Source organism: Diadema antillarum, unplaced genomic scaffold, assembly GCF_040938485.1.
Source record: "Diadema antillarum isolate AM-2024a unplaced genomic scaffold, OU_Dant_1.0 seq00000197_RagTag, whole genome shotgun sequence".
NCBI lineage: Eukaryota > Metazoa > Echinodermata > Echinoidea > Diadematoida > Diadematidae > Diadema > Diadema antillarum.
Genome location: NW_027271259.1, coordinates 657,520 through 680,320, shown reverse-complemented (window position 1 = coordinate 680,320; position 22,801 = coordinate 657,520). Strand labels below are relative to the sequence as shown.

Here is a 22,801-nt window from a genome sequence, read left to right as displayed (position 1 = left end):
ATTTTTGTAGCATTTTCTTTATATTTTCTTGGTATTGTTGTCCACTCATACGTCATAACCTCTAGTAGTCTCCTCATCCAGTGGTTCCAACACCAAAACTTTAAAAATACATAACTTTTGCATCGATTGTCCGATTTTCTTCAAACTTTCACTGATGTGTTCTACTAATGTTGCTGCTTTCACTCAATCCACATTGCTCTTGGGGTTTATCTTCCCTTTAACCAAATTGAATGGGGTTTTCTGCAAAATAGAGCTAAGATGTTATATTTCAAGACCCTGAAGTAGCATTTAGACAATTTAATCATATTGGGTGTTATCAATGCGAAAATCTGATTGTAATTTTTTTTTGGGGGGGGGCATACTGTAGTGAGGTACTGCATGATATTTACTTTTGAGATGGCCTTTTTCCCTCCCCAACAAGAAATCAAAACGAGTCTGAGCAAAATCAATATGGACAAATATTAACGACTGCATATAAAGAGCATCACCTGGGGCAGTTGACGAAAATTGTGCCGCCCAGTTACAGAGCTGTGTGTTTTCTGCGTACAGTATTATTGTGATGTCAAATCGTAGGGAGACACAGTGTAATTCTACCAGCGTACCCTTTCAGAGATCCTGAATATACACGGAAGGATACTGGGGTATAGCACGTTCAGGTGATCTACTGGCATATGGTTGCATCTCTCTATGTTCCGTTTTTCTGTCACTATTTGTGCAGCTGTAAACCTGTTGAGGATGGACTGATTTTGCTACAACATGCATTTTCCATAGACACTTGCCCGAGTATACTTGGGACTAGTCCTCAATGGGTTAAAGAAGCCATGTTTATGTAGCTTCCACTTGGCAAATTATTGCAGGTCAAGAGAAGCATCTGAGCTGACGTGTCGTTGCAGTGGCAGGCTTGATTTCGTTCCTTGTTGCGTGTAGGCTAACTGTTAATAGGACAAGGACTTCACTGCTGTCAGAAATGTCCATCAAATTCTCTAGCAAGTCTCTCAGTATTTTAAGAGTTTTATGTACCGTAAACGTCCATATTTTTGTGCAGTTCATTTTTCGCACTGAGATATCCATACTCTGCAAAACCCAAAACAAATTACACTGAACAAGGATGATGACATAGGAGCCTCACATTATTTCAGAAATGGAGCAATGTAATTCCATTACAATACAAGTGCACCTGTGTAGAATTTATGCATGCTTTCTTCTTTTGTTCTGCTTCCTCGATCCCCTACTTAAGTTTTCTTACAGTGAGGCTGCCATGTCATCATCCTTTTCATTATAGTTTGTTATAAATTTTGAAAATGTTCTTATTCCTCATCCCAATCACTTTAAATTCTGAAACTTTGTACCCAATAGAACCAATTTATAGTTGCTCATAATTATATGTAAAAGTCTGAAAATCATCTGGAGGTCTCCACTAAAGGTACGTATCTCGTTTGCATTACGAGAGCAGATTAATCAAGCTACGGAACTAGTAAACATGAAGAAAACTAAAAAAACATTTACAGTAATACTCCTACAATACAAGTTTGTCTTGAGATTGTAAGTGTAAAATTACACTAGATATAGCAAGCAAAAAACTTTGCTATTTTCACGCTAGTTTCTTGTCACATGAAATTCACACACACACACACACACAAAATTCCCACACCATGAAAATTTCCACTGTCACAGTAAGAGTACTGTACCGTATGTCAAAAAAAAAAAATTACAACGGTACCCTCATCAACGATAACATAAAAAATGGTGAATCAATCCAAACACAATTTCAGGGTGTGAAAGTATAACTCATTGCTCACATCTTACAGAAAACCCTGTTCAATTTTCTTCAGTGGTCAAAGAGAAATGAGGAATTCTGTAGAGCATGTCAGGAATCTCTTCCCTCCAAGTTCTGTCTATTGTGTGCACACATTAATATGCAGTTCCAAGAGCATCCAAGTGCTAAACTTGGAAGAATCAGACTCATGACATGCTTTACAGCAATCCACATTTCTCTGTGACCGCTTTTGAACCAAAGTGGAATGGGATTTTCTGCAAAATAGAGCTAAGATGTTATATTTTTAGACCCTGAAGTAGCATTTAGATGGATTATTAATATTGGGTGTTATCAATGCAAAAATCAGATTGTAATTTTTTTTGGGGGGAGGACATACTGTGTGTTCAAGGAAAAACTAAAAAAGGACTCTGTGTGAATATCTGCCATGATTTCTATGCCTTCCTCCTTTGTCATGACAGAGAGACTGAATTTCTGTTTGTGAGCCACAAGGGGCGGGGACAGCTGGCCGAGCAGGCGGGGTTTCAGCGTCTGGTTGTCGTGACGCTGCACCGGGGACACACCTACCAATCCATCGACACCATCAAGGCAGAGCTGTCATCCAAGGTCATGGAGCTGGCGCCTGGCGGGATGTCAAACAAAACTCAGGTGAACACTCCGATAGAGGGCGTACTTTGGCAAACGTATTCGGAAGTAGAGGTTTAGTCATTTATGCAGATTCCAATCAACATCACTATAACGGAAATAGCAAGGGGCTGCCTTGATTGAAAAAAGAAGACAGTGAAAAAAGAGAAGAAAAAAAGGTATGTTGAACATGGGACCTTTTGTAGCTAATAATCATTTATTAATGTCTATGTAATAGAGCTATAATTGAAATGGCTAAGGGCTGCATTGAATGAAGAAAAAAAAAAGGACAATCCATGGATCTTTCCTCTTTTCTCTTGAAAATTTTTCTTTCGATGCAGACAGCATTGCCAGGGCACCTTTTTCAGGGAACTCTTTCTTTCTTTCTCTGTCTGTGTGTGTGTGTGTCTCTCTCTCTCCTTATTGTAATAAATATAATGTGGTAATTGAAACTTTGAGTTTGGTGCACTTCTTGTTTTGAATTTTACAATTTACCACTGCTATGCTTTCATCCTTATGTAAGCAGCTTTTTCCGTTTTTGTTCTGTCACCTATAGAATATACATTCTGACTTTTGCAAGTGCGCAAACTATAATGTAGCAATTACCTGGTAGCTCATTAAAGACATTGTTTACCATTTGCAGATGAAACAAAAACCCAGCTTTAGTGCCTGAAAATAGTTCTAAAATATGAGTTAGGAATAGAAACAACAGTGTGAAAACATTAATCAGTATGATAAATGTTAAGTATTGTTAGATATACAAAATGTGAAAAATAGTTATTATAAAATTGTTTCTAGACTAAGGGCGGACTCACACTGTGCGATTTTTACTGCGATACGCTGCGCTGCGACAATGTGCGATATCGCAGCCTGTTGCACTCTGTCGCAGGTGCTGCGATGTATACCGCACACTGTGCGATTTGTGGCCTACGATTTACACCGTGCGCATGCGTACATCGTACATTATGGCACCTGTTCATCATAAAGAACGGTAACCATGAATGAAGTCACTCGTGAATGTTTGTATATCATCATTATTATTATTATTATTTTTTTTTTTTGGCGACGTTGGTTTGTAAAGTACATGTATGTTCAAGCTTGCTTTTTTTTTTTTTGGTTTGACTTTAAAGTAACTACAGAAATAATAATGAATCAAATAACACTGTACATTCTAAGAAATAAAGTTAATAATGACAGAAAAATGAAATGCCATATTTTGGTATCAATTTGGATCACTGCCTGGATCAAAGCCCCCCCCCCCCTTTTTTTTTTGGGGGGGGGAGGGTGGGGTGGTTGTAGGATTCTTGATCATTGGAAATAATCATTTACTGCATATTATGCATATTTATGTAATTATAACAATGGGCAGAAATCACAGTAAGGGTGAAAATGTACTGCTTGGCGGAGGTCTGTATTCTCTGAATGCTTTTCTATGGCTTTGGTAGTGGAATTCTAACATTGTGGTTTCTCAAGCACATAAAATATTGTGCTGACATATTTTTCTGGTTGGCCCTTTAAAAATTCACTCTTGTTTTGTGTATGTAATATTACCATCCAGATGTAAGGGAATCACACTTATTTACAATATATATTGATTCACAAATAAAAATGTGACAAGAATAAAGATAATGATATATTCAAGTCATTAAATTAGATATACAATATAGATTAATTGATCACAATTAAAGTCAATTCAATGGTTTATTTATTTTCATCATCAAAAAAGAAAAAGAGAAGATGGTACAAAGCGGTACAAGTTGTTGGTTGTTGGTTGTTGTTGGTAACATGACTACAGCTGTATGCTTCAATTAGTTCAATACAATTGTACTGTCAACTTCTAAAAGCCAAAAAAAAAAGCAAAACTAGTAGGAAAAGCAATATCATAATTGTGCTGTACAATTCACATATACATACTCTAGTATGGATGTCATAGTTCTTAATAGTATCACACAAAGTGACCAAAAACATCAACTTCCATTTCTTTTCCACATAAACAATGAATAAATTCAGTCAACTTGAACATCTACAAGAAGTTCAGCTCAACGAGTTACCATTACAATTTGCACGCGACAACTACCTATGCCACTACAATTTCCCAAATAATGTTGCAAAAACAAACAAAGAAACCTCAGAGAGCAAATTGCTGCAATCTAACATACTCTACAAGCAATGTTTACAGTTAGAGTTTATGTACAAAGGTACATAAACACTTACTGTGAACATACAGTGTATTTTGGAAAATGCCAAAATGAAATGATCATACCAGCATCCGAAGGGGTGCTTGGAGATGCACTAAATGTGCTACTGGTCCTAATCCAGATTAATCAGACACTGCATACACTGCAAAATACTGTGCAAAGCAGCCATTTGAATTGAAATTCAAACTGTGTGTAAACCGGCTTGTCAATTGTATACCTTAAAAATGTAATATCATTACCGGAGATCTCATCTTCAACACTGTCCATTTTCTGTCCAACCCAGATTATGTTGGTGCCTACCTTAGACATTCTTTACAAGAAGAAGATGCGCTGGTTAAAATGTGTGGAACAAAAAAAAAGATAAAAGGTTAAAGGCTAGAGTACATGTATTTTTGGTAACACATTTTACTTTCCAGAATTGACTTATAAGCAAGAAATATACAATTGTGTTACCAATATTAAATCAGGAAGATACAAATTAATGGACATTGAATTGCTTTGAATGATAAGGGCAAGTGGCAAATTGTAGCTCACAAATGTAGCAAAGACAACTATAACAATTTGCTCACTCAAACTCTCAGATGTTGAGTCCAGTAATAAATGTTATCCATCGATACAGATAGAGGTATGATAAAAAACAAGCAAACAAACAAACATAACATTTTGTGCAGGGGGGGGGGGGGGGAAGATCAGTAGTTAAAACATGTATGATTAAAATACCATGCAGCACTTATACGGCAGCATATATATGACTGCCTAGGAAAAAATAGCCAACTCAGCGCTGTCTGCTGAATTCACATTACTCTAAATTCAGAATTGCACAGTAACATGATTTCTTGTTGACAGCTATAGTACAACTTATTGCAATGATTCATGTGCCATTCTCCATTTTTCTAGTTCAAACATTTCTGGCAATACATGTATCATTGTCAGACTCACATTTTAATACGCTTAGACAAGGGCAATGAAAACACAGTGTGCAATTCCATCATTGTGCAATGATTAAAGCCTTGTTGATGTAGACTGGCGTTATTAGGGTGATTAATAAGTTTACAAAACTAAGTTGTTCAATGGTCAAGTTAAACTAATATTAGAAAACTTACAATAAGCTCTCACGTCCACATAGGCCTAAGGTGTTTTTACTCTGCGCAGTCTTGTGAGTGACGATGAAATATGTCATGTCACTACCACTTTTGCAACAGTACAAGTCATGTACAACAACTTCAAGGTAAAACATCTCTTGAACTTCTGAAGTTTTCCATCGATTCAAAAGAAGTTTTGCTTACATGTTCAGCTCACTGCAAAGTGCGTTGCCGTGGTAACAGCACTAATTGCCCTCAAAATTACGTAACAGCTTTGAGAACAGCTTTCTTCCCCAGTTTTCAAGCCATTAAAACAATGTTTGTCACACACGTTGAGTTTAATGTAAAGTTGCACAAAACATACAATTCTAAACAGTAGTGGAAAGAGTGTTGCTATTGTCTCTGAACATTGTAATGGCCCTCACAAATCAAACAAAATCTTGAGGAGTTTTTTTCCCTCTCCAGTTTTTCAGTGATACAAACAAAACATGGTACATTTGTTGTACTTGATTTAAAGTTGCAGGATAAATTTTAAAGAGAAACTGAAAGTGCATTGCAGGAGTAACAGTGCATAATCGCCTTAAAATTATGACAAAACCTTGCAGATTGAAATTCTTCAGCTGTTTGTTGGTATTTCAGAAAAAAAAAATGACTCACAGTGATTGCATGTAAATTTGACTTTTTCGAGAGTAGCTGTGTTTGTAGTTGAAATAAAACCATTGTAAGTTAACATCAAATGCATGTAAAATTCATGGAAACTTGCACTGATGGTCCAACATAAATGAAAGAATATAGTCAGTCAATATGTCAGTTTCTTCAAGTTCCACCTTCAGGACTGCCTGCTGTAGTAGCTGCCATTTTCCTGCTTTGAAAAGTCACATTTTGTTTCCAGTAAGTCCCAGAGAGACAGCAATGTCATCCCACATCGATCTTGCAGTTACAGGTGTAAGTGTCGAGGTGAACTGCATGACAAGGGCTAAACAAACACAAAAAAAGAGAGCAAAAGAGAGAAAACAGGGGAAATATTAATTGCTACAAAAATGCATAAGGTTCCCTGTGAAGCAAATGTTTGTAGTTTAGGATGCCTCCAACTTTCCGCCCATTTGCTCACAGTGTTTACAGCACTTGAACTACATACATTAGCAACTGACAACCACAGTTGAGTTATCGAGTTGAGTTTTTATGAAGTTCCTCGACCATGGAATTGACTGTGGAATTTTATTTTTCTTGAGAAAGTAAAAGAACAATGTGGCATGTTCTTATTTTATACTTAGAGAACTTACACCTGAATAATCCTTGTTGATGTGATAACTTGAAATCAGCAAATTTCGACAGTGATCTTAGATCTGAACCCCCTGACAAAAAGAAGTATCCCTGGATGATAATTCTGTGAATAAAGCCAACTCAAAATGTTCTTTGAAGTATGTAAATCAAATTTGGGATTTTCAGGTACACCCCAAATACATAAATATGTTGCACTGTCTGTACAGAGAAAAACAAAAACAACAATCATGTTTTTGTTTTTCTTTCTCTATTTGAGGGGTAAAGCAAACATTTTCCATTAGTGCATCAGCAGGGTACCTACTGCTGATAAACTTTTGGTTTCCTTTGCTTCTTGACTCCTCCTTATCTTCTTAGGTTTTGCTTTGACAGGTCCTGCACCTCCTTCTCCTGCTCCTTATCCATCGTCTTATGTGTAGCATTTTAGCCTTTGACGCCTTGCTGGTAGAGTCTTTATCATCTTGTAATTCCTAGTAAATAGGAGAAAAAGAAAAAGAAAAAAACACACAAACATGAATACATATAATATTATTATTGTATTGAATTAGAATGATGAAGAGAGATGCATTTCTCATATGTCTTACAATTGATTCATTCTTTCAGAGAGATGATGTTTTCATTAATTTCTAAAAATTGCTAACAATGAACTGTATTAGAAGTTCTATGAATAAACTATTCATTACTTTTAGGCTAGCATGGATGAAATTTTTATTTTCTTCAAAATACTGTAAAAGACAATTAAATTACACTTTTGAAATAATTTCTTTCTTTCTCTCAACTTAGTGATTTTTTTTTTTTAAATTGTCAAGCCACCATAAAAAGAAAAAGAAACTGATGTATTCACACATGCATTCACATAAAAATTTTGGAGAGTATGAAAAAGTGTTTATTTTATCTTCTAACACATATACTGTACCTCAGTCTCCAAAATTGGTAAGTGATCCTCTTGGCATGTTTGTCCTAAGAAATTGCAGGTAAGAGAGGGATTCATTTACTTCTGCAGGACAACCGGTTGCCAGCTGCTCCTTTTCTGCTCTTCCTTTTCAACATTGTGACAAGCTTGTGTTTGAATTCCTTAGAGATTTCATTTTTATTCAGACCTGTTTAGGGTGACACAAAGGGACAAATATTTTTAGGCATTTATGATAATTACAGTAGACTCTAAATTTACCATTTGGGAAAAAGGACAACATTGGGGAATGAATAGAGTTAACAAAAACATATAGTGACACACAAATTTATTCAACTATTCACCATTGTTGATCAATGGAAATAGCAGAAGAACTTGCATGTAACTCAGAATAACATCATAGAGGCCTGTACATAAGTGCTTCATGAATTCATATATCATAATCATAATTATTTCAGTCATTAACTAGATGCTCTAAGGTCTTAGGGCCTGAAAGCTAAACCAAATTACACTATGCATTACATATAGTGTATTTAGTACAAGTATGTCAATATACATGAGTAACACATATGACGCATAGAGCATTTGTTTCCTACAGTCTGCAATTTTGGATAATTCATGATTGCCCTTGAATGATGTTTTATATTCTGCAATCAAACTGCAAGTACAATTTGTATACCTACAGATTGGGGCAGGGTCTTTGATGATTTCAGACTGAGAGTTCATTTTGATATACTTTGTTATGAAATTAAAGGGCAATTAAAGTTAACAGAGAGTATGACACGTATACCGGTAGTACCGGTACAGTGTATACTGTATACTATAGCCTTACCAAGTGCTGTGCACAGCACGTTTGTGACTTGCTGAGGCAGCAACGACAAGGCTGTGTTTATTATCGACACAGATTAACAAATGACGCGCTACCAGATAATCAAATGCTTTGTAGCACTAGTCTGTAGACCTGGGCATGAACATGTTACAGCCTCATACAGTAACAACTTTCAGTTTGGAGTGCATGATTGATCATCACATAAAAACTCGCAGTGACAAACATGGATAAAATGTTAATCACCTAGTTACCTACATGTAGAGAGGGTCACTTCACTGCATTGCAATTGTGTGGGTGTGTGTTTCTACAATTCTAGACTACAATTTCTGTACAAATCTCCAAGAACAATTGATCAATCAAAGTTACCTCAGCTCCATTTAGGCCTTATTCTTAAAAATCTAGAGTGCTATTATACTCCTGCCCTAGTTAGGCAATTTCCATGAGACTAGACCCTATGTCTACTCTCCAAAAAAAAATGTTTTGGAGGATCCGAGAGCTGTCAAAGATTTTTTTTTTTTTTAATGTCATTAAACTCCTGCGTACATATTGTTTATTTTTTGTCTAGGATCTGGATTCATACTGCTTGTAACTATATAGCAATGGATCTCAAATATACAGTGTAGGTCTAACGCCTAGAGTTCTAATTCCTCTAATCGTTTAATACAAAATGTAAGCCTACGGTTCTAGACCACCAAGGTCGAAGCCCAGGGCAGGAAAGGCTAGCACAGCTACTGACAATCTAGATCCAGTAGGTGCCTAGGCCTAAGTAATAATCTACACTGTATTTCTGTAGTCATCACTAGCTTAACCAGAGTAGGCCTACCGTATGATTTTGAAATCCACGAGCACATTTTTGGAAAAAAAAAAGTAGACCCATCTAACGTTAGTACCCTTACGGTAGATCACCGTAAGCTATGTTAGGGAGTAGAAACATTACTATCGTTTAATGTTGTAGAACGGTCTAAAACTAAGAAGAAGAAGCCTGCTGACTGCGAGTAGTGCCAACGTTAGTGCATGCTATGACTGCTACTGCCTAGTGCTTTATTAGATCTAGTGCTTAGGGTCTAGACTAACCCCAGGACACTCCATGTACACAGTTTACTGTCCTGTGTGTTGGGGCTGGTCACAGTTAGGTCTAGACTAGCCTGACCAGACAGCTGTGCACAGCACAGCAGTCGCTTCGCGACAGCGGCTGCGTCTAAGTCAGGTCTAGACAGACTAGTTAATCTATCGGGCCTAAGACTTAAGAATGTAGATTTCTAGAGATCTTATCAGTTACATCTTAACGTTAATGGGCTAGACTTTCAATATCAATATCCTTTCCTATCAACGTGTAAAAAAATTATTTTGATCTCTCTAACTGTTGGTTAGGTTACTCTTTTTCAAAGTTAGACAGAAATCACGTATAATTACTAACGTTAGGCCCTAACGTTACTTTTAATAGCTGTTTACGTGTTAGTGTTCACGTCCACGTCAGTCGATCCAGTGGCAGTGCAATACTAAGCTAATATGGTCTAGACTTAGATCTAGGGCCTGTCCAGACCAGGGGCCTAGTTAGTACAAACGTTAGTAGTAGTAGTAGTAAATTTATATCCTGTAAATTTATGTCGATTTATTAAAATTCGACTGGAACAGGTATCATATGTAGGGATCTAGCGTTAGCAATAGCCTAGGCCTAGAAGTAGAACCACTTCTAGGCCCACACACGTATTTAGGCATGGCTAGATATGGGTCTAGATTATAGTATACTCAGTAGGGCCTATGTATAGTATAATTTAAACATTAACGTTAGATCAATTCACACTTTTGACTTAACAAGTTAGTCCAAGGGCCAAGGCTATGCATACAGTACCGGTCCGGCGGTACGCACACAAAATTTTAAACCAACCCACAGACTGTTTAATCTGCCCTCGGTCAAACTCTATACATGGGACTACGTATGGACCAAACAACTGCGATGGACGCGACAAGCCCATATTCATGGTAGAATTACTCACGATTACATTCTAAGTCGTTGTAGAACTCCCTCCTAATTTCATCTTCGTCATCATGTTGAGGCAGATCGGTGAACAAATGTGGAATGTAGGAAGCATATCCAGCCAAATCTTGATTAGTACGTCTTCTACCACCTTGCTTCACTGAAAGTATTCGATCATCGTCGCAAGCGATTGTCGCAGAATTTTGAACATGTTCAAAGTTCTACGATGGGGCTGCGATCCCTGCGATAGCCCCAAATCGCCGGTTGTCGTATCGCAGACATCCTCACACTGTGCGATTTCTCGTCGTGCGACATCGCAAAGGGTAAATCGCAGTAAAAATCGCACAGTGTGAGTCCGCCCTAAACTGTCTACAGTTATACTGTAAAAGTGGAAATTTTCGCGGTGTTGAAATTTTCGCGCATTTTCGCGCAACCAGAAACTAGCGCGAAAATAAAAGTCCGCGAATATTTTTGCTTGCCATATGTTCCTGTGCGTGACGTCTAGATTCCGCGAAATTAAAAACACGCGAAACTCTTCTGACCCGGCCAAGCGCGAAAAAATTAGTCGCGCGAAAATATCCACTTTTACAGTAGTTTGGTGAGAGTTATAGTGATATCTTCCCATATCTTAGGCTTTATTGCAAATTTTTTATGTGGTAGGATGTTTTTGTGGTACAACTGACCTACACATATGCATCTAATGTGATAACTCGATCATTTTCTTAGATCACTGCTCCCAATGGTTATACAGTACCTTTAAGAGGCAGTAGTTGCATTTGCCAGTCGCATACACTCAAATGCATTTTTCATTTTGGTAGAGAGCAAAAGCAGGTATACTTGACATTTTTTAGAATCATCTGTATATTTTCAGGTTCCCTTTCTGTCCATTGGTAATGACGTCGGCCATCGGGAGGTGAAATACCAGGTGGCTGGATCTCAGAATGACGAGATTATCGTGGAAGATGTAAAAGGGGAAGATGGAAACCTCTACAGACAACTTGTCTTTTCTCCTAATCTGAATCTGGTTCAGTCACAGGCCAAGCTAGTCACTGGTGAGTAAAGTCTGTAAATGTGAAAATTTTCTAACATTTGCGCGACGAGAGACTAGAGTGAAAATTGTAGCATACATTCATTTTTTTGCCTGTTTCATGTTGCACTAATTAATGTGTTGATTCCACAGAGTTAAAACACAGAAACTTCATCTTCTTATACCTGGCAAAGCATGACAATCGGATTATCCTCCTTTACAGTAAGCTACAGTCGTCCCCCCCCCCCCCTTACGCTGAGCCAGCTCCTGCCCCCCCCTTTTCTTTAACCCTTTCTTCTCTTTATCTTCTTGTAAATGTGTTTCGTAGGGCAAGCTGAGCTTATTGATTAACAAAAACAGACTGAGACTTGGACAGTGTGTACAATGCCATGAAGTTTTCTGTACCAATCAGCACTCAGAGCACACATAGGGGTAGATTCAGATTCAAGGAAAACTTCCATTGCCGGGAAATTATATTTACACCTGGGTCAAGAGGGACGTGGTCGGTAAAAAACATCTTGTCACAGGACATGAGAGCTCAGTGGGATTGATACTCGATACCTCCAGTTCAAAGTCAAGAGTCTCATCCAATATACCACGGTGCCCCTACTCAGACAGAGATGTAAACAACACTTTTTGTGCAGTCAGTAATATCTGTTTGCAAATTCATCATGTTAGTTTACTGTATTAGTTGTTTAAACCTGTGGAAGCTTGGTCCGGAGTATACTGGATGATAATAATGATGTTGATGATGATGATGGTGATGATGATGATGATGATGATGATAACTTTGGCAGGTATCTATGGGAAATGTGTCGTATAGCAAAGACACAAATCAGTAGGGAGAAGAATACAGTGCCAACTGCACAAACTCTAATTTTTCCTTTGCTGGCTTCCTGAAGAGAAATTGTTTGTCTTGCCACAGAAATAATTTAATAGGCATTATTACAAAATTTTACATGGTAGGATGTTTTGTGATACAACTGACCTTCACATATGCATCAAATGTGATATCTCGATCATTTTTTTAATCACTGTTTCCAATAAATGATAAACAGTGCCTTTAACTTGGTATTTCTGGCCCAAAAACTCACTTCTCCGAGTACATGTATACAGGCACTGCGCATACGCACATCTCCTACGGTGAAAAAACAGGGAGTGTGTCAGGTGATGTGAGGAATACAGTGCAATGAGTGGTATTTTGTGACACGATTCACACTCAAAGCTTGCATGTGTTTGAATTACTACCCTGAATACCATGGTATGAGAATATACAATGTATTTTGCGATGTATTTTGCAGTGTATTTGCATTCACATTACGAAAACCATGTGAAATAGTATGCAAATATTCAATGTTTATGACTGCGTTGGTTCCAAAAATTGCGTGAGCATGCCAGTTTAACCATTCTATTCAACAATGGGCCCTATTATCCTGCTGTGAGTGACACCACTCTCTCATCCCTCTGTACAGAAAAGGTGAGGTCTGCCAGTGGCAAGAAGCGGGGAAAGACGAAGACGAGCGTCGACCACTGGCACCTGTCCATGGCCTTCCATCGCCTCATGGTGGCGGGCTTCGCCCTCATCCCGGACTGCGTGGAGCTGCTTCGCAGTGGGGCCAAGGCAGTCCTGGTGGGCCTGGGGGGAGGGGCTCTACCCATGTTCCTCTACAAGCACTTTCCGCAGGTGAGCTTCGTTGAAGGAGGGAGGCGGTTGTGGGGTGCACAGTGTTACCCTGTGACAATCAGTGAAACTCTTCTTTCTATTCACTGTCAGTATCTTCAATCAAAGGAAATTTCTTCTGCTGACTCACCACAGCCACAACTTCCATATGTCTCTTCCAGTATTCTCTGATGTTTTTTTGCACTTTTTGATAGTACAGTAGGACCTTGATTATTTGGATTCTCTGTTATCCAGACGTTGACTGGCTGATATATTTTTCTTATGTTTTCATGCATTTTCAGTATCAAATCTCACTCAAAACAAACACACATTCAACCATTATCCTGCAAATACGTGACGGGACATATTCCAATCATCACAGCGAACTGTAATTTTTAAGTCATTTGGTTTAGATGATGTCAAAGACTGGTGCCGTGCTTGTACCGACACTGAGTGCACATCAGTGGTTACAATACAATGCAGCGGCAGTATTCGACGAGTCGCAATATCGATCTCATTGTCGGTCAATATCAATCAAACAAACAATACATGAAGGGATATTTTATGTGTGTTTCATTTTATTTCCGTAGTATGTAACATGACAATACCAAGCAGATACAGTGTAGTCATAATATTGGTGAGTTGGTATTAGAACACTTTATAAAATGGGTTCAAGAATGTAGCCAATAGGAAGCGCTGAAATGAGTCACGTGTGCTTTATTGGTTTATATTCTAGTCCCAATGCACTGCGTGTTAAATCCTATTGCCGATCGTCTGTGCGCGCGGCGGCTCCTTTGAATTGCATGCGTATGCATACGCGTTGTAGAGCTGTCAATCCTGTAAACAACTTCTAGTTCGGGCTGCCAGCCGGCCGGCCTTTCTTCTGAATGTGTGGCGTACGTATACTCATATACGTACAGTACAGTAGACCAAGCGTTGTGGTACCGGACGCGTACATGGAGTCACTTTGAAGGGCAAATCCAACGATTTAGCAGGTTAATTCTCACGCCGTTTTCAGAGTATGTTGTCTAGTAGGCCTATATGAGGAGTCTATATCAAGTCTTTAATGTAAAGGGTGCATATTCTATGTAAAATAAGTAAGTTTTCATGCGGGAACTTAAGTGTCCGGAAACCCAACCCCCCATCATACTTATACTGTATGTGCGGGATTTCCGAGTGCGACGTGCGTAAATGTTTGGGACGAACATCTTCGGACGTCTTGACCCACAAAGGTACGTGAAAAACGCTGAAAAATGCTGTTAGTTTTCGAATTTTCGACCCATTTTATAAAGCAAATGATGCACAGGATTATTTCGTGGCATTAGTGGAGATGCAGCTCACTCTCGGGTATTTACAATGTAGTGCAACATGCACTCGGCTTCGCCTCGTGCATGTTTCACAATTGTAAATACCCTCGAGTGCGCTATACGCCTCCACTAACGCACTCTATCCTGTGCATCATTTGTATATTATAAAATGGGTTCAAGAACGTAGCCGATAGGAAGCGCTGAAATGAGTCACGTGGGCTTTGATTACTTTAGTACCATTGCACTGCAGTACCAGTGCGCACTCAATCAGTTGTTACGTGCGCGCGGCGGCTCCTTTGAATTGCATGCATACGCGCTGTCAATCCTGTAAACAACTTCTAGTTCGGGCTGCCAGCCGGCCGGCCTTTCTTCCCTTGTGCATAACATGTGTGGCGTACGTATACTCTTATATGTACAGTACAGTAGACCAAGCGTTGTGGGACCGGACGCGTACATGGAGTCACTTTGAAGGGCAAATCCAACGATTTAGCAGGTTAATTCTCACGCCGTTTTCAGAGTATGTTGTCTAGTAGGCCTATATGAGGAGTCTATATCAAGTCTTTAATGTAAAGGGTGCATATTCTATGTAAAATAAGTAAGTTTTCATGCGGGAACTTAAGTGTCCGGAAACCCAACCCCCCATCATACTTATACTGTATGTGCGGGATTTCCGAGTGCGACGTGCGTAAATGTTTGGGACGAACATCTTCGGATGTCCTGACCCACAAAGGTACGTGAAAAATGCTGAAAAATGCTGTTAGTTTTCGAATTTTCGACCCATTTTATAAAACAAATGATGCACAGAATTATTTCGTACACTGTGCATCATTTGTATACTAACGCCCATACATGATGGGCTAGAAAGTGCTGTATGTGAGCATATCTGTCTTATCCAGTCAAATTGATTATCTGGACACCTGCCGGTACCAACATGGCTGGATGATTGAGGTCCTACTGTACATTGATGGAGGTCTGACATGCCGCATGGGTATACAATTGCAAACATAGATTACAGCAGATGATCACACATCCATCAAAATGTGCATGTTAGACAGGTGCTTGTATGTTTCATATCCCATGGCAATGAAATGCTTATCTCCATACTGAAATAGAAGCCATGCCCATCGATTGATTACACTTTCAAAAATAGAATGTACAAACTATTTATCTTGCTGGGTAAAACGAAATGAAACATGTACAATGAAAAAAATTGTAATGAATACAAAAGGATTTGAACTAAAATATAAAAAAAGTAAGTATAAGTAATTACCACTTACCAATTTATAATCAATTACTGAACCAATTCAAACTTTCGAATTACTATTTTAAACTTAGATGAATTTTCAGATATTGCTCAATATGCACAAATCTCATGAAAGCTTATCAAGAAAGCTATTCAATGAAATATTGCAAGAGAATTGTTTTTACAGTGGTATTTTTTTTTCTCTCTCTCTCTGTCTATTGACTTTTTTTTTTGGTTCCACAGCTGGAGTTGGATGTGGTGGAGCTGGATCCAGCGCTGAAAGACATTGCCAAATCCTGGTTTGGACTAGTCGAGGACGAGAGACTACGTGTTCACATTCAGGACGGTTTGGAGTTCATCAAGAACCAAGCAGAGAAAGGTTTGTGTGCAAGGCTGCTTTCACTGAGAAAGGTGTATGTGTATGTCTCTTTTCAGTGATAATGGCCCCACATGAAGGAGAATTTGATGTGTGGAACTCGTCTTCACTGGTAAAGACTGATGAACGAGTGTCATCCTACTAACTGGATGCTTTTTCTTCCTACCACAAATCCACCTTAAGTTTCTTTCTGGGGTTTTTTCTGACAATTTGTACTTCACTCTCTTGTTCCGCTTCTGATCCTCCTTACATTGTACCTTTCTTTCTTGGTACTCCCCCTCTCTTTATTTTTGTCTTCATCTTCTCTTGTTGCTCCATCTCTTTTTTTCTTTCATTTTGTCTTTCTTTCCCTCTCTTTGTTGTATCTGCTGTTTCTTTCTTTTTCTTTTGTATGTCTCTGCCCCCCCCCCCCCCGACACACTAGAGGATTTATTTTAATGCATTTTTCGTCATCTACCTTCTGTCTCCTTTGTTCTAACTCAAACACTGCAAATGAATTAGTGAGCTGTCTTTCTTCACATATTATTGCTAACGAGACTGGTTCTCATTTCTTTGGCCCAATAGATTCTCCCCCTGTGTACAATGTGGTGATGTTCGATGTGGACAGTAAGGACACCACTGAGGGTATCAGCTGCCCTCCGCGAGCTTTCCTTGAATCCTCCGTGCTGGAGCAGGTGAAGAGGATCTTACACCCCAAGCAAGGTAGGTCTGAGAAACATGTAGCACTTTATTACCTCCGCCAAGGGAGGAGGTTATGTTTACATTACTGTTGGTTTGTTAGTTAGTTAATTTGTCCGTGTGCAAAATAACTCAAAAAGTTGTGCACTGATATGAATGAAACTTGCAGGGAAGGTTAAGAATGACATAAGGAACAGATGATTAAATTTTGGTAGTGATCCGATGGATTTTTTAAAGGATTTTCGATATTTTAGCAGGTAGGGTCAATTAAGTTGGGAGTTCAAGCTTCGCATTTTTGAGGTTTTCATACATGAACTAAAGTGCGTTCTCTATCTTCTGCTAGGGCGAGGCACGCCGCGCAGCTAAGGGTTTATGACGTAACAAAGGCTTCTATATTGGGAAATCACGCGATTTTCAGCATGCATAGGTATGGGTGGAAATCACTGATCTATATGGAAGAGTAAGATCATCGGTGGAAAGAAGCTTGCTTGGCAGAGGTCTGCACTCTGAGAGTGCTATACTGCGTAGAAAAGGGATGAAACTTAAAGCAGTTAGTTCCATAATGCATTTTTTGGTGTACATTACATCTGGCTTTTGTTTAATTATTAAGAAATTGGCTGACAGTTATGATACGAGATTTGCTGTGAATGGAAAATATGGTTGGAAAGGATTGACCCGCTATGTGCCTTGAGCTGAGCTTTAATCCCCATATTAACTGGCTAGGGTAGCAAAGATTTAGTCATGATGACATCACAATCCAACCTGATGTTCATGATGGCAAAATTGGGATTTGGGGTTGAGATAATCTCTTTCTCATTGACAGTCATTTTTTGGACACTTTTAAAAATTAAAAGGAATCAGAGTTGCAGATGGAAAAAATGTTTGCCAATACCAGGGAAGTTGGGGTTAAGATTTTATTTTTTGTGTGCAGTTTAAAAACAAAAAGCCAAAGTAAGAAGTTATTTTTCTCATAACAGTCATACATTTTCAACTTTTCCCTCTTTTCAAGGCATATTCATCCTCAACTTTGCTTGCGGTGATGATGAACTTAAGGAGACGCTGCTGTCTGACATTCGAACCCACTTCCCCACCGTTCAAACAAGTCCCATGGAAGACGACGTCAACGAGATCGTGTACGGCTTGCTGGACACCTCCGATGTCAACACCCCGGAGATGCGCAAGAGGCAGGCGGAAAGCGGACAAGCTCTCCAGGAGTACGCAAAGTCTGTGTCGCCCCAGTGGGACCCATCCTTTGACCTCTGTGAAATGATGGAAAACTTGAAGATTGCTGAGGATGATAGATGATAAATGACATCCTCAGTGGAGTGATAAAAAGACATTGGTACTTATATATCTTTGGGTGGTTACTCTAGGTGCAGGTCACAAGATCATTTACAGAGAGTGCAGAGCTAAGCTTTCCATATTGGTGCTACTAACAAAGGCAAATTTTCATGAATATCACATGTCTCATTGTGTGAGTCATTTAACCCATTGAGGACGAGTCCAGAGTATACTCGGGCCAGTGTCTATGGGAAATGCGTGTTGTAGCAAAATCAAACCGTCCTCAACGGGTTTATAATGAAAGTGCTTTGTGAGATATCAAACCCAGTGATCAGTAAGCTCCTACAGCATTTCTTTTGCTGACTGGCATACATGCTACAGTGCTTTGTTTACTGATTGGCATAAATGTCTTGAAACTAATTGTCAACTAGAGAAGCACTCTGAGAGCACAGACCTTTGCCAAGCAGCTCATTTCCACCGCTGCTCTTGTTCTTCAAATGAGTTTAGTGATTTCCACCCACTCTATGCATGCTGAAAATCGCCCGATTTCCCAATATAGAAGCATTTTGTTACGTCATCAATTTCCAGCTGCGCTGCAGAGCTTCGCCGGCCTAGAAGAAACTAGAGCACACACTTTAGTGCACATATGAAAACCTCCAAAATGCGCAGCTTGAACTCCCAAGTTCATGGACCCTACCTGCCAAGACATCAAAAATCCTTCATAAAATCCATAAAAATTTTCAGATCACTACCAAAGTTTAATCATCTGTTCCTTGTTTTATTCTAAACCTTTCCTGCAAGTTTCATCCAAATTCGTGAACTACTTTTTGAGTTATTTTGCACACGGACAAACTAACTAACTAAATACAAATGTAACTAACAAACCAACGGTAACAAAAACATAACCTCCTCCCTTGGCGGAGGTAACTAGAAAAGCACTCATGCAGACCTCTGCCAAGCAGCTTCTTTGCTATGCCCGAGTGAACTCGCTGCTGTACAACTGGGTCAGGTGTCAATGGATCACTGAAAGCTGGTGAAAAAACTTGGCAAGTTAAAGGTCATGTTTACCTTTGGGAACAGTAATTTTAAGAAAATGTTCAAGATATCACATTTGATGCATATGTGTAGATCTGTTGTGTCACAAAACATCCTACCATATAAGATTTTTGCAATAAAGCCTAAAATAGTAGGTATCAGTATTTTTCTCATTAAACCATAATTGTAGACGGTTTAGTCTGCCTACACTTTTATTATAACTGTTGCTCACATGTTGTGTATTTAACAATACTTAACTTTGATTGTATCTTTTTTTTACAATGGTTGTTTCTATCCCTAACTCACATTTTAGAACTATTTTGAAGCACTAAAGCTGGGTTTTTGTTTCATCTGCAAATGGTAAATTATGTCTTTAAAGCTAAGTGCCTTGGCACACAAAGAGTCATTAGCTGTGGGTCATAGGTCTACAAAGTTTCTACAAAGTTGCATTTACTGCCCAAATGATGTGGAATATATTCAATTTGGCTGCTTAATATGGATTACCTGATGTGGGCTGCACACTATCCCATTTTGTCTACTGTTCCAACCTGTATGTTTGACCAGTAGGTACCCAGTTTTTGTCTCGCCCACCGGAGGTGAAGGCGAGACTAAGGGATCCAAATGGCGTCCGTCCGTCGTCCGTCCGTTGTCCGTCCGTCGTCCGTCGTCCGTCCGTCGTCCATCCGTCGTCCGTCACAAATGTTAAAGTTTACCTGCAAGACTCTCTTATGATGCATAACTTGGCAACTGTTACAGCAATGGCAGCCACACTTGGGTGATAGAAGCACTAGGGGTATCTTCATGTTATGGTGTTGTCAGAGGTCATGTGATGAGGTCAAAGGTCATTTGAGGTCATATATTAAAGGGTATGTGCAAGACCCTCTTTTCTATGTTAAAGTTTACCTGCAAGACTCTCTTTTGACAAATAACTTCACATAAGTTGCTTGGATTACCACCTAACTTGGGTCATAGATGCACTGGGGGTACCTTCATGTTATGGTGCCGTTGGAGGTCACAGGATAAGGTCAAAGGTCATTTGAGGTCATACGTTATAAAGTTTACTGGCAAGACTCTCTTATCACTCGTAACTCGACACATGTTGCTACAAAAGCAATCAAACTTGGGTGATGGATGCACTGGGGGTACCTTCATGTTATGGTGCCATAAGAGGTCACATGATAAGGTCAAAGGTCATTTGAGGTCATACGTTAAAGTTTACTTGCAAGACTCTCTTATCACACATAACTCAGCACATGTTGCTACAATGACAATCAAACTTGGGTGATGGTAGATGTCTCTTGGGAAGTTGAAGGTAACCACAAGGTCAAAGGTTACAGACAGGGGTCAACGAACTTTTAGGGCCCAATGTTAAGTTTTTAGGGTGCATTTCGTTTATGGCTCATAACTTTTGATCCCTTTGTCCGTTTGTGACCAAACTTGGATGGAACATGTCCCTTGGGGAGGTGAAGGTCGTCACAAGGTCAAAGGTCACGGACAGGGGTCAACAAACTTTTAGGGCCCAATGTTATGTTTTTAGGGCGCGTTTTGATTGTGGGTCATAACTTTTGATCCCTATGTCCGTTTGTGACCAAACTTGGACGGTAGATGTCCCTTGGGGAGTTAAAGGTCATCACAAGGTCAAAGGTCACAGAAAGGGGTCAACAAATTTTTAGGGCCCAATGTTAAGTTTTTATGGCGCGTTTCGATTATGGCTCATTATTTTTGATCCCTTTGTCCGTTTGTGACCAAACTTGGATGGTAAATGTCCCTTAGGGTATTGAAGGTCACCACAAGGTCAAAGGTCATAAGCAGGTCAATTAACTTCTGGGAGTTATAAAAATATTAATTCCTTGTAAGTGAATGGGCGAGACACAATTTGGTGATTGCCTTGTTCCATGTTTTACTGGTCCATTTCTGAAAAAGTTGCAGGTCTGACAGTGATTTTTTGTACTGGTCAGGGACCATCGGACCAGTGTCAGTGTGCAGCGTTGCCTCGTGGTCAGTTTAAGGGGTGAGAAATTATGAAAGGAGGCTACATTCACAGGACATGAGACGTTTGGCCATGTAGAAGGAGACAGTGTCATCTATAACTGGTGATATACGATGTAGTACTGTAAAAGTGGAAATTTTTTGCAGAGTTGAAATTTTGCGCATTTCAGTCAACCTGAAACTAGCGCGAAAATAAAAGCACACAAATATTTTTGCTTGCCATATAGTCCAGTAGTTGATGTCTGGATTCCATGGAAGTTCAAACAAGCGAAACTCTTCTCATCTGGCCAAGTGGGAAAAATTAGTTACGCGAAAATATCCACTTTTACAGTAACCCACATATTTATATATTATGAACATGCCCGTTGGCAGAAGAAAAGTAACATGCAGACACAGATCTTAAACTTCCAGGACGTCAAAAAAGAATTAAAGAAATGCACTGTAGCTGCAGAGAAGTAAAACAGCTGTTTCAGCTGCCCATTCACACAAATTTGTGGAGAGAATTGGGGATGAAGTGTCTGGCTCAGGGTGCAAGCTCAGAGGTAAGGCTTGATCCCTAACCTGCACATTGAGAATGCATTGTGCGTACCACCAGACCAGTTCAGCAATTAGTGTATTATTGCAAGTTTGGGGTTTTTTTTTCTGTTTTGATGACCCAAGAATGCCAGTGTCTGGGAGAATCAAACTATTGAATTGATAAATTTCTTTCTTTGAAAATCGATAAATACTACTACAATGAACACAGCATCTTCTGCCCTACTTCAAAGTTTTCCAGTCCCTTCACCGGTTTGGCCACAGAATCACTAAGAGCTTTTCAAACCTTCTTAAAAATGTGTTGAGGTATAGTCTTGTTCTCTTATCCTCTAGTGAGGGCCAAATGACTACAAATATCAACTCAACTCAACTTGATACATACCAGGTAGTTCTGTCACCCATGTGTTATAATTTGTGTCAGTACTTGCATCAATGGGCAATTACATAATGAAAGTGACACATCACTTTTTGTTGCCCTATTTGAGTGTGAAGGGAGTTTGCTCCTGACGAGTGAAAATGAAGTGTTATCTACCAGTAATTATTGTGATTAAAAGATAAAGGTGGTTGTATACCAACATTTTGAAACAGCTGCTGTAGTCCTCTCCACATTATTTTAAAAGGCATTTAGATGAATTTTATATGCGACAACCTAACACATGTCTTCATAGTCTCATCTTTGTGTCAATTTACATCCAACTCAAGTACACAGAAACAAAAGTTAGACAATCGGTGACTCTATGTTTGGAGTTGAAAAATCTTGAGACATGTGTGTGACTTCTCAGAGACAATCACTCCTGTCTTCTTCAAGAAAGATGTGCGTGAAAAAAGGTACAGTATTAAATTTTACTGTACCCCAGCCAGCAATTCTGAGAAGAAACTGCTAATGATCCAGAGATTTTGTCACAAACCTGTCCTTTTAATCTCTCTTCAAGTGATAACTGATATCAAAGAGTTTCTCTAATACAGTGTGTGCTACCAAATACTTAAATTATTCA

General features: G+C 39.1%; 1 protein-coding gene across 1 annotated transcript in view; it reads left to right on the top strand.

The window, feature by feature from the left end:
- LOC139728777 (eEF1A lysine and N-terminal methyltransferase-like) overlaps positions 1-19,385 on the top strand; it is a 38,161-nt gene extending 18,776 nt beyond the window's left edge. The window contains exons 7-12 of the mRNA XM_071639717.1: positions 2,236-2,422; positions 11,548-11,728; positions 13,176-13,387; positions 16,157-16,292; positions 16,854-16,991; positions 17,977-19,385. Of these exons, the coding sequence (XP_071495818.1) occupies positions 2,236-2,422; positions 11,548-11,728; positions 13,176-13,387; positions 16,157-16,292; positions 16,854-16,991; positions 17,977-18,272 (1,150 nt within the window). The 3' untranslated portion in view covers positions 18,273-19,385. The remainder of the gene's footprint in view (positions 1-2,235; positions 2,423-11,547; positions 11,729-13,175; positions 13,388-16,156; positions 16,293-16,853; positions 16,992-17,976) is intronic.
- Positions 19,386-22,801: the final 3,416 nt, after the last annotated feature.